This window comes from Staurois parvus, unplaced genomic scaffold (assembly GCF_062004578.1).
Source record: "Staurois parvus isolate SC_StPar_1 unplaced genomic scaffold, SC_StPar_1.0 ptg001614l, whole genome shotgun sequence".
Lineage (NCBI taxonomy): Eukaryota > Metazoa > Chordata > Amphibia > Anura > Ranidae > Staurois > Staurois parvus.
In genome coordinates, this window is record NW_028319410.1 from 771,998 (window position 1) to 785,055 (window position 13,058).

Here is a 13,058-nt window from a genome sequence, read left to right on the forward strand (position 1 = left end):
GGTGGAGACACAGGGGGTGACACAGGAGCATCATATATGTGTATGCAGTAGTGTGATCACACTATTCACATATGCACGTTGGATTTACTCAGCACCGTATTTGAGTTTATAGTACTGCGCTGCATTTTTTTGATTTATAAAAAAAATAAATAATTGACCAATTGTGCAGGAGCGCAATGATGTGAAATGGACGGGGAGGGCGAAGGTAGGTGCCTTTAGATTGTATGTGCTGTTGGACAAATTTTTCTTGATAGTTTGACTCGTTTGTAAAAACTGGTGCAAGCTGTCTAGTATGATGTTTAGTCTCCTCCTGGAGATATGACCGCAGGAATTTACTTCCTGTCTCTGTGCCTTCATTCTTTGTGTTTACTATGTTACAGTTCTAATCCCAGCTCACTGTTTATACTTCTTTTCTTGTGTAGGCAACCACAGATGATCCAGAATAGGCTTCTAAAGGCCGATATGCATGGAGCGCTGGTTGTGGGTACGTCTAATGTGCTGGAATTATCAGTGATTACAGAAAGACAGATATGTGCAAAGTACATTACCTAAACCTCCTGGCTTAGCAGATGATCTGATTTGTATGTTAGCCACCTTCATAGTCACTGGAGCTAATGCAGGCCATAGACGGGTCGAAAATCAGCCGAAAAATAAATCGGCCGATTTTCGCACCGTTAGTGGGTTAATTGGTTGGCCGTTTTTCGGGTTTTGGCACTTTTTTTTATCGGTTAAGTTGGAAAATTCGCTGCCGATTATGATGATCGGCCAATTTTCCCGCCAATGATGGGCAAACCAGCCGATTGTTTTACCGATGAAAAATCTGCGCCGTGACCTGCAAGAAGAAGAAGAAGAATTCCAGTCCGCTATTATATTTTATATGAAAAGTCTTGCGGTTCCAACAATGTATCTATTTGTATCCGAATAAAAACATCTGTATCCGAAATGGATACAAATGGATACATTGGTGCAACCGCAAGACTTTTCGTATAAAATATAATAGCGGAGCTCTCTGCAAGGGACAGAAGTAAAAATGCCGGCCGTAGGCGGGACGAAAATCGGCCGTTGTTTTGTTTTGTTTTTTTTACCGTTGGTGGTAACGTCAGCCAATTGAACGACCGTTTTTTGTTTTTTTTAAACAGCTGGTTTTTGACCCGTCTATGTCTTGCATTAGGCAGATCTGTTAAAGTGTTACTAAACCCCCAACAGTACAATCAGTCTGTAGATGCAGCAAAGCATGCTGGTTATACTCACTGTGGAACCTAAGGGGTTAATCCTCTGTGTAAAAAAAGGATGTTTGATCCTGTCTTCTTTGATTCTCCCCTTCTTCTACTTAACCCAATCACCATGAATTGCTGGCTGGGACTCAGTGATTGACACGTACAGGAGCCAATTACAGCGAAGGTAGGATGGCGCGCGCCCCCTACCCAGAAATGCAAAATCGCGTATACATATGTGATTTTGCACAGAGCTCCGCCCTGTTTTAGTTTAGCAAGTCGCTAAGGTAAAAAATGTTTAGGCTTTGGAAACACTTAAGTTATGGAAATACTTCATTTCGGCCAGCTTGGCCCAAAATAAAAAGTTTCAAGTGGCAGGAAACCTGGACTTCGGATTTAACTCTCGAGCATCCACCAAATACTAAAATATCAGTTCCGGGTGAACTGTGCCTGATGGCGGGTGCAATTGTTTGTTAGAAAATGTTACATTTTGTGGAAGTTTTTTCCATAGCATCATCTCAGACTTTTGTTTCCTTTTTCTTTTCTTTTTTTAGTATCAAAATCAAAGTGTCCATCCTATGTCGGCCTCACAGGCATCATTTTACAGGAGACGAAACATGTGTTCAAAATAATCACAAAAGAAGATAAACTGAAAGGTGAGGATCGTATTTATTCACTTTCTGAAGGCCAAGAGGGAGGATTTGTTGCTTTTTTTTATTTTTTTAGCTGCTGGCAGGGAGAAGAGTTGCTTCCAGTCAGCTGAGCACACAGCCAGGTCCTTTTCCTATCACTTTGGGCCTTTGTTATATGTACATTATATGGCCTGACGTGTGTGGACACCTGATCATCACACCTGCCTGTATGGCCAAACATATCTGGACATCCTGATAATTGATTGAGCTTGGATGTTTCCAGTAAAGGGTCCAATTAATCCTACAGATTGGTAAATAAATAAAATTGAAACACTAATTAAAAAAACATAAATTCCAATAAATCAGAAAAAGTTCCAGTTAAAAAGTCCCAAATGTAATTCTCGCGATCCACCATCGCCAGGACACCCGAATGGTTCAGCCTCTTACCAGAAATTTTGACCGAAACACACCGGTCAATATAGGCAACTCAAATGGGAGATGAATATGTGTAGATCATGGAACCAGCAATCCTCATCCAGATGGATATCAATCCTCCCTTTAAAGATCTGAAAATGGTCCTAAAAGAAGACTCCCATCCAATATTTAGATAAGGAATAAAAGAAAAAGGCCGCTCATAGTGTAGTATTTAAGTAATAAAATCACCCTGTTTAATTACAAGTTGCTCGTACATTGTTTTGGATGGTTACCAGCATTTGAATCAAGTTTCCAACCAGGAAAATGGCCGCCATCCCTCCAAAAACGTGATGACTCACGCCGAAGCTCCACCCGACGCGTTTCGTCGTCATGAATTTTTCATAGAGACTCTTGATCCAGAAAACACCCAGCGATCAGTGATCAACACTATACATGCACAAGACTCGTACCAGAAATAAGTGACCATTTTGTTATAAATGCTCTGACAACACATAAAGGGGTACAAATCTCAGGTTTCACCCACACCAAAGCTCATGTTTCCATATAAAATCATAGGAATCCCAGCAGTAAGAAGAGAAAAAAACAGCTGGTATAGGGTAATATAGTTAAAACCAAGCAGTTTATTGAAACAAATTTTGCATTCACATGTTAAGAAACAGCATAGGCAGCAATAAAAAGCAAACATCTGATCGGCAAAGAGTCTTGTCAAGTCCAACTTCTGGCAAGAACGTATGTGCGTGATGATGTCACATCCGATAGCCCTTCCCTACGCATTTTCGTTTTAGTAGACGTCTTCAGGGGGATTGCTCTTTTGTTGTACGAACCTAAGTCTCATGGGTCTTTAACTGGCTGCCGACCGCAGATAGCCGAATGACGGCTTCACTGCGGCCGGCCAGTTCTGAGTGGACGTCATATGACGTCCTCCCAGAACGCGCTCTCCTGCGATCTCCATGATCGCTGTGTCCTACGGACACAGCTGATCACGTGATGTGGTAAAAGGCCAATCACAGCGGCCTTTTACCACGTGATCAGCGGTGTCCAATGACACGCTGATCAGAGGGAAATGCAAGTGCCGGTTCTCGGCTTCACTTTCCTCACGCTGTCAGATCGTGAGGAAAGTACTGCCGAGAACCGGCAGTTGTCAGAGCGGGGATCGGCACCGATCATCAGGGCACTGATGATCGGTGCCCAGCAGTGCCACCCGCAAGTTCCGCCAAGCAGTGTGCCCAGCCGTGCACCCACCCGTGCCCAGCAGTGCACCCACCTGTGCCACTCTGCAGTGCCACCCACCTGTGCCCACCAGTGCCACCCACCTGTGCCCACCAGTGCCACCCACCTGTGCCCACCAGTGCTGCCCACCAGTGCCACCCACCAGTGCAGCCCAGCAGTGCTGCCAGTCAGTGCCACCAGTCAGTGCCCAGGGGTTGTGCCAGTCAGTGCCGCCAGTCAGTGCCCAGCAGTGATGCCAGTCAGTGCCGTCTATCAGTACCCATAATCAGTGTCACCCATCAGTGCCGCCTATCGGTGCTGCATATTAGTGCCGCCTATCCGTGACACCTCATTAGTGCTGTCTATCAGTGCCGCCTATCCGTGTCACCTCATTAGTACTGCCTATCAGTGCCCTTTAGTGCCGCCTATCAGTGCCGCCTATCAGTGCCCATCAGTGCTGCCTCATCAACGCACATCAGTGAAGGAGAAAAAATACCTGTTTGAAAAATTTTATAAAAGAAACAAAGAAACTTTTTTTTTTTTCAAATTTTTTGCAGTTTTTTTTATTTATAGCGCAAAAAGTAAAGCGCCCAGTGGCGATTAAATACCACCAAAAGAAAGCTCTATTTGTGAGAAAAAAATGATCAAAATTTCATATGGGTACAATGTTGCATGACCGCGCAATTGTCAATCAAAGTGCGGCAGCGCTGAAAGCTGAAAATTGGCCTGGTAAATAAGAGGGTATAAGTGCCCGGTAGGCAAGGGGTTAAAAGAGGACTATCTAGGTTTCAAATCTTAGTAGATGGCTAGGAGACCTTTTGTCCAAATATCAAAGTCCAATCTTCCTAGGACTAGACTGATTGAGCAGTAAAAAATGCAGTTGTGGGCTTGGGCTATCAGCCATTCAGAGTAAGCGATGTATTCTATCAGTGAATACAGAGCTTCCTCTGATTGGCTGAATTAGAGAGGCAGGCTGAGGATGTCACATCCTTTGACTCAGCCAATCAGAGAAAACTTAGTATTCATTAATAGAATACATTGCCTACTCCTGAATGGCTGAGCGCCACTGTGATGGACTCTGCCGTGTTTCGGGAATGAGACTGGAAGTGTTGGCTCTCTCCCGAAACACAGTGCGGTATGCTGTACGTATAAATAACAAGCGTAGGCGAGCGCTGGAACTATAAAAGCAGCTAGCACCAAGGTATAGGTAACAACTCCTTATGGATAAATATATGGAACGTGCAGCGCTAAAATAAGTGAATGATATAGTGAAAAGAAATCTGACATATAGCGAAGAAAAAAAAACAATTGATCAGCGGAACAGTCAAGTGCAGCATATAAAAAATGTTCAATAAATGTGAAACAGTAAAGTGCAGCATAAAAGTGAGAATATACAAAGTCCATAAAATATCAGTGAAGTAAGTGCTATAAATTGTCCGTAAGGATATAAGTACGGCAATCACGGTGAAATATTGTGAAGTGATCCAATAGGGAATCCACCACCTCTGTCAGATGTACACTCACTAGACATCTACTGGTAAACAGCATGTTAGCACATGTCATCTGGGTACAGGTAACAGCAATGAAGCCTCTGCAAGGGATGCTCAGCCAAGGGCAAAAAATGCAGGAGGACCCTCTCCTATGTGGAATAGCCCACCACAGGAGCCAAAAGTAGTATAGTGTAGTATTTTATTAAATAATGAATAAAAGACAATCCACGTGGAAACCAGTAACTATGACGGTAAAAAGGAGTACCAAGATGGCCGCTGTCTGACCTTCGGCAACGGCGGCATGACGTCAGCAAGTGCGACTCCCCCCGACGCGTTTCGTGCACATGCGCGTCTTCAGGAGTACGCTCCGGTATGCTGTACGTAGCCGCAGCTACATACAGTTTATGTCGCACATCCAGCGGCCTCACAGGTTAGTGAGGGACATGGCCAGTCTGGCACAAACAAACTATGTAAAGTATATCAAAAGGCGGAGATCCACTTTTTAAACCTTTTAAATTATCGATCACTTACCAAAAAGTCCAATGTCTGTTTTTTTGTTGGACTGACCCTTTAATTCACTGAAGGTAAAATGGAGTACCGAGATGGCCGCCGTTCCGGCCTTCGGCAACGGCGACATGACGTCGGCAAGTGTGGCTCCCCCCGACGCGTTTCGTGCACATGCGCATCTTTAGGAGTACGCTCCGTTATGCTGCATGTAGCCGCAGCTACATACAGTTTATGTCGCACATCCAGCGGCCTCACAGGTTAGTGAGGGACATGGCCAGTCTGGCACAAACAAACTATGTAAAGTATATCAAAAGGCGGAGATCCACTTTTAAACCTTTTAAATTATCGATCACCTACCAAAAAGTTCACTGTCTGTTTTTTGTTGGACTGACCCTTTCATTCACTGAAGGTAAAATAGAGTACCAAGAATTAAGGTAAAATGGAGTACCGAGATGGCCGCTGTTCCGACCTTCGGCAACGGCGGCATGACGTCAGCAAGTGCGACTCCCCCCGACGCGTTTCGTGCACATGCGCGTCTTCAGGAGTACGCTCCGGTATGCTGTACGTAGCCGCAGCTACATACAGTTTATGTCGCACATCCAGCGGCCTCACAGGTTAGTGAGGGACATGGCCAATCTGGCACAAATGAACTATGTAAATTATATCAAAAGGCGGAGATCCACTTTTAAACCTTTTAAATTATCGATCACCTACCAAAAAGTTCAATGTCTGTTTTTTGTGGGACTGACCCTTTCATTCACTGAAGGTAAAATGGAGTACCAAGAATGAAGGTAAAATGGAGTACCGAGATGGCCGCTGTTCCGACCTTCGACAACGTCGGCATGACGTCAGCAAGTGCGCCCCCCGACGCGTTTCGTGCACATGCGCGTCTTCAGGAGTACGCTCCGTTATGCTGCACGTAGCCTCAGCTACATACAGTTTATGTCGCACATCCAGCGGCCTCACAGGTTAGTGAGGGACATGGCCAATCTGGCACGAACTATGTAAATTATATCAAAAGGCAGAGATCCGCTTTTAAACCTTTTAAATTATCGATCACCTACCAAAAAGTTCAATGTCTGTTTTTTGTTGGACTGACCCTTTAATCTACTTTGCATTTACCTTTACATTTGGGTAGTTTGGTCCAGCTTCTTTCCTGATAGATTTTCAGCAAAGCCCCGTCACTGACATTCGCACGTCTAATAAATCAACGTTATAAACCGCTAAAGCAGGAGGCCATCATAATGTTACCCTGAGTACAATCATAACTGAGACGTTTCACGGAACGATCGAGTCAATTTCTCCAAAGACAGTTTAACTCGGGTCTCCTTCCCTGTAATTTACACACCTCTTCCGACTTTATCTTTTTTTTTTTTTTTCCTTTTCCTCCCCCCCACACAGTTGTTCCAAAGCTGAACTGCGTCTTCAGTGTGGAAATTGACGGATTTATCACGTACATCTACGGGAGTAAGCTTCAGATGAGAGCCAGCGAGAGGTCGGCCAAAAAATTTAAAGCCAAAGGAAGCATAGACCTGTAACCGGGTTATGGAGTCGAGATCAAATTCGGATATTCTGGACTTTTTTTTTTTTATTCTATTTTATTTATTTTTTTTTATGGAGAAACATGGAAGGCTTAGATGGAAACCAGAAAGTCACGGGAAAGTAATAACGTATATTGCTGCCGCTACAACAACTTCAAGGGCTGCTGGGATTGAGTGATGATGAAACTGTCCTCTAATAACCCCCCCCCCCCCCCAACCTCAAAAAAGTAAAACATTTTTATATCATGGAGCTGACACATAATATCCTGTGCCATTAAACCGCCGCCATGCTTTACGATGTCCTAAAATGTTTGAAATGCTCGAATTTTCAGTTTTCTAATGAGATTGCAAAGAGGGGAAATTTTAAAGGGCTGCGCACACTTCATAAAAGTAATGTGGAGGCCGCACCAGGGTCTGGGGGGCATAATTGACTGCGGGAGGGGGAGGGGGTTTAATCAGGGCAATTTGAAGTTAACTCCTGGATGGAAATTATTCAAATAGGATTTTTTTTTTATGTGCATGGAGTTTACTTCCTAAAGTGACACCCACTTATACAGTAAATGTGCTCCAACCCCATAAACGCTGGAGAAAGAAAAAGTAAATTAGGGACTTTATATGTGCCACAAAGAGGACATGTATCCAGAAAATCAGTAAAAAAAAATCCAACCACTTTTATTGTACAATTAAAACATCATTAAAATCACAAAAAATAGTTGCCGTATATGCGTGATGGATCAACGCTTTTCATTTTTTTTTACTTTTAATGATGTTTTATAATAATTGTATAATAAAGTTGTTGGAGTTTTTTTACTGATTTTTTTTTTTTTTTTTTTAAGATGCACGTCCTCTTTTTGGCACATTTAAAGTCTCTAATTCGCCTCTTCCGTCTCCAGTGTTTATGGGGTTGGAGGATGGATATTGTATGATTTTCAGACAATGGGGGCGGTGCTCTAGGAGAAATCGCGGAATGGTTTAACCCATAATATAACTGGTAATACAGACCGACTTATGTTCATCTTTGCTGCACTCTCCAACCTCTTTGTTCTCTCATTGGACCTGGCAGTCAAGGCTTGTATAAGCAAGATGGTGTCTGCGCTTACAGGGGGTTGGCGACTTCAGCATCCCCCCCATGGGAGTTTTTGGACCTGGTGATTGGCCACTGGAGCCAGAACATTGCCTGCTGGGAGAAAGAAGAGGAGGTCACATGCTTCCTTATATTGGAAGCCACAGGTATTCCCCAAGGGCTCCAAGGCAAAGGCGTTATGGGGGAGTACAGAGAAGGGGGGTATAAGTGTGGGGGATTTCAAAAGACTGTCAATAAATAGGCAAAGTGATGTTCTCTCTAAATCAGGGATGTCAAGCTCCGTTTCATCGTGGGCCGCATCAGCATTCTGGTTGCCCTCAAAAGGGCCGGTTTTATTTGTAAGTCTAGATGCCCAGAGCACACCACCCCCCCTTACATCAGATGTCAAGTGCTCCCCCACCATCAGAAGTCAAGAGTCTCCACCCTACCTTTCATTACAGTGCACCCTGCTTACCTTATGCTGTTGCTGGGAAAAAGCTGGGGGCAGAGCTGGGAAGCCAAAAGTTCAGGGTCTGGAGGAGGACTAGAGGAGGACTGGAGTCAGCTGCCAGAGTATGAAGTATGCTGAGAACAAGGGAGGCTGAGATGGGGTGCTGTGACTGCACTGAAAAGCGCAGGATCTAGAGGAGTTCTGTCCTTCTTTCTACTGCTGAGACAGGGAGGGGGGGGGGTGAGACGAGCCTCTCTGCAGCTGCAGGGAAAAGACCTGGAGGAGGTGTTCTGTCTTCCTCTCTGAGCGAGGGGATGGGGAGCATGCTGCAGGAAAGGCGTGGGGGCCACATGAAATGGCTTGGTGGACCAGATTTGGCACGCAGGCCTTGTGTTTAATACGTGTTCCAAAGGGTAACTTTGCCTTTGTCACCAATTTGATAGGAGGGGAGGAGCAGAGACGAGCCTCTCTGCTGCTGCAGGGAAAAGCACAGGATCTGGAGGAGGTGTTCTGTCTTCCTCTCTGAGGGAGGGGATGAGGAGCGTGGTGCAGGAGAGGTGTGAGGACCACATGAAATAGCTTGGTGGGCCAGATTTGGCACGCAGGCCTTGTGTTTAATACGTGCTCTAAAGGGTAACTTTGCCTTTGCAATAACTTGATGGGGGGGGGGGGGGAGCAGAGACGAGCCTCTCTGCTGCTGAAGGGAAAAGCACAGGATCTGGAGGAGGTGTTCTGTCCTCCTCTCTGCTGATGACTACTGAGAGTGAGGGAGGAGACGAGGAGCGTTCCGCAGCTGCAGGAGAAGTGTGAGGGCCGCATGAAATGGCTTAGTGGGCCAGATTTGGTGCACAGGCCTTGTGTTTAACACGTGCTCTAAAGGGTAACTTTGCCTTTGTCACTAATTTGATAGGGGGGGGGGTGGGAGCAGAGACGAGCCTCTCTGCAGCTGCAGGGAAAAGCACAGGATCTGGAGGAGGTGTTCTGCCCTCCTCTGCTGATGACTGCTTAGAGTGAGGGAGGAGACGAGGAGGGTGCCGCAGCTGCAGGAGAGGTGTGAGTGCCAGAATTGGCACACAGGCCTTGTGTTTAACACGTGCTCTAAAGGGTAACTTTGCCTTTGTCACTAATTTGATATAGTTAAACGGAGGGAAGGGAGATCAAGGGGACACTACAGTATATTACTGTGTACAGTTGTTATTATTGGAACAACTTAAAAAAATTTTGATTGGATTTCAAGATGTGCCCTCCTGTCATTGCTTATATCTTTGGTTTAGCCCCTATGCTCTTGAGGGTGGCTGAATCGCTCATAGTTGATCTCCTAGAAAACTTGTTTTGTTTTTTTGTTTTTTTAGCTGGGTCAGATCTGACCCACACACTTGCTCTGTGAAAGACTTGAAACAGAGCAGACCTGGTTGAGTACCAAGGCTGCAGATGCCTGATGTGGTAACCCATTTTTCTTTTTACTCCTTGCAACAACTTCATTGCTCTCCTTGACTCCAGTGGGGAAATCTCCCTTCCACTGCTGGCAGAGCTATAAAATATTTGTACGGACAGTCCACTTTATGGCCATGGTGTCAAAGATGGACCGAGAAAGGTCACCGTTTCCTGAGGTCACGGGTAGCAACTAGGAATATTGAAACCCTGGGTAGCGTATTATATTATTGTAGGTAGATCCGCCAACCTAAAGCGGAGATAGAAATTGTAAAATAAATTGTGACCATTTTTGCAACTGTATTATAAATGGAAACATTTAATTTATTTTGTAACTTTGTCACCAGAAATGTAAATAAAAAGAAACAAAAGCATGTATTTAACCCGAGTAATGTGTTATGAATTTACAGGATATTAATATGAAATATTTCTATTAATAATGTTTGTTCTATATTAACAAAGAATAAACAAGCAACAGTTCTGCCAACGCAGGGGCTGGCATTGGTATTTGCAATAGAAGTTCGTTTACATAGGAGAAAAGATGGAGAAAGAGGCAGCGGAGGTCAATCGAGGAATAACACAGTGTAACTGAACCGGATCCCGACTGCACTTGAGTATTTCCGTTAAACTCCCGCTTCCCTGTCCGAACACCATCCACGGACACCACCGCTGACCATACAAGACTAGACGAGACCAGTCTTGAAATAAATCAGGAAATAGACTACTTTATTTTAACACAGATACAAGATATATACACAGGGCGGGGCGATACACACCCAGTAACAAGAAACACATCAGCAGGCAGGCCCATCAGGGGGAAGGGCTGCCACCAAGCCAATACACAAACACATACATCCCATAATAGTTTGCTCCCAAGCAAGACACATAATAGAGCAATGGGATACAACCACATGGCATTAAACAATGAACAACCCCCACCGATACATGTCTACACAATATCAGGACATTTCCCCCTGCACCCCTAACATGCACAGGGTGACTTACACATAAGAGGGATATGGGTAGCTGAGACAGGGCTCTCCCACCTCTCCAAAGTGAGCTATGTTCCATGGGCCCCCCACCCAAAGTGACTCCCATCACACACAGCAGCAACCGCTCAAAACAGCTTGTGAACCTCAAAGGTCAGAGGGCCAGGAGAGCCCCACCACGACAGCGGGGCATCCCCTGGTTCCATAGTACCCATGCAAATACACTGTCCACAGGTCATGTAGATTCATGGGAGTAAGAGAGTTGAGCAATAGCATAAGAAGGACTAAGCTAGAAGGTGGTGCGACTGGGAGGAAGAATTGCCCTCCCATAAAGCAGATAGTAAAAGGAAGGGCAGAGAGAGAAAGAAGGGTGACCAGAGACCAGAGGGGAGTTGGGTGACAAGGACTCGGAAACATCGGGACTGCCTGTCAGAGTAGGCCCAAGCTGGCTTGAGGAAGAGTAGGAAAGACATACGTCAGCCATGGTTCCCAGGTTTTAAGAAACTTACCCTTGGAGTCGTTGTGTATGCTGGACATCTGTTCGTTGAGCATCAGTGCAGTTATATGGTCACTCACCCCCTGAAAGGGGACCGATGTTTTTTTTAAGGCTTGGGCATTCGTTCTGGTAGCTGACAAAAATAGGTAGGAAGCAGCTTCTGCTGATGAGCAAACAAACCCAATATGGGGCCATGTAATAAGGCAAACTTGGCCTCTCTACGTTTAGGTAAGTGGAATAAAGAGGAGGCCAAATACACAGGACCAAAATCCGGTCAATTTAGGGCATGTCTACCATGTGTGCAAAACATCACCTCGATGGCCAATACCCTGAAAACAGCAGTCACTGTAGATTTGCATGGGCAGTACAAGCTGAGACCCAGTACCAACAGAAAAGCACTTTGTATGCCGCCTCCAAGGCAGCTGTGTTAAATGAGCATTTATCCAGAGAAGACCAAACTTTCATCTAGTCCTTCAGGTCTATCTGAAATGCCAAGTCCCATTCCCATTGGGTGATGTAAGAGAGAAGTATGAGAAGAGCCGCCATTCAGAGAAGCATAGAGGGCTGAAATAAGACCTGGAGACCCAGGGTAGTGTTGGCAGGTATGCGCAAAGGCTGTTTTCTGGAATGGATATGCAGAAGTTCTGTGTAATGAGGCGAGCCAATGCTGGAGTTGAAGATAATGGAAGAACTCCGACTGAGGGATGTCATGGGTCTCCCTAAGCGGGGCCCATGTGAGAAAGGACCTGGAGGCTAGAAATTTGTGGACGTAGGAAAAGCCATTAGTGACCCACCAGGAAAACACCTGCGGTTGGTCTAGGCCTGGCAAAAAGAGATGGTTATTGGTGATTGGGAGCAAGGGCAGGAAGGGTGACATGAGACAGGCAGAGTACCACATGGAATCTCATACTTGTAGACCATGATGCACAAGCGGACTCGGGGCCATTGGGCGGGGATTATAAGGGAGCCAAAGGAGGGTTGGCATGGTAATGGGGGTGCAATTAGGAAGTTCCAGAAGAACCCACAAAGTAACTTTAACAGAGGCATGAATATGGAGTATTTCAATGATTAAAAGAAAAACGTAATTTTGTGATGGGCAGCACAGTGGCTATGTAGTTGGCAACTCCACCTGGCAGCACCAGGGTTATTGGCACTACCTGCCTGGAGTTTGCATGTTCTAACTATGCCTGTGTGGGTTTTCTCCAGTTACTCCGGTTTCCTCCGACACTCCAAAGGTAGGTTAATTGGCTCCTGTTTAAATTGTCCCTAGTATGTGTATGTATGAATGTGAGTTAGGGACCTTAGATTGTACGCCCCTTGAGGAGAGGGACAGATGTGAATGTACAATATAATTGTAAAGCGCTGCGTAAATTGTTGGCGCTATATAAGTACCTGAAATAAATAAAATTAAAAATGTCCTGTTTGATTCCAGGAAGAGTAACTTCCCCAACACAACCTCCTCCCTCCTTGTATGTCATGGCTCTCTCCTCTTCTGGGATTAACTACTCTCTGAGCTGGTCCAGTTCCTCCACCCCTCCCCTTGCCTTCCTACATAAACTTTTATGCAACTTCCAGGGAAACAGCAAAAGGGAATACTATA

At 45.2% G+C, this 13,058-nt stretch overlaps 1 protein-coding gene across 1 annotated transcript in view; it reads left to right on the plus strand.

Annotated features, from left to right (window-relative positions):
• Positions 1–10,356, plus strand: part of POP4 (POP4 ribonuclease P/MRP subunit) — a 29,463-nt gene extending 19,107 nt beyond the window's left edge. The window contains exons 5-7 of the mRNA XM_089663024.1: positions 423–484; positions 1,769–1,870; positions 6,889–10,356. Coding sequence (XP_089519150.1) covers positions 423–484; positions 1,769–1,870; positions 6,889–7,025 — 301 coding nt within the window. The 3' untranslated portion in view covers positions 7,026–10,356. The remainder of the gene's footprint in view (positions 1–422; positions 485–1,768; positions 1,871–6,888) is intronic.
• The last annotated feature ends 2,702 nt before the right edge of the window (positions 10,357–13,058 follow it).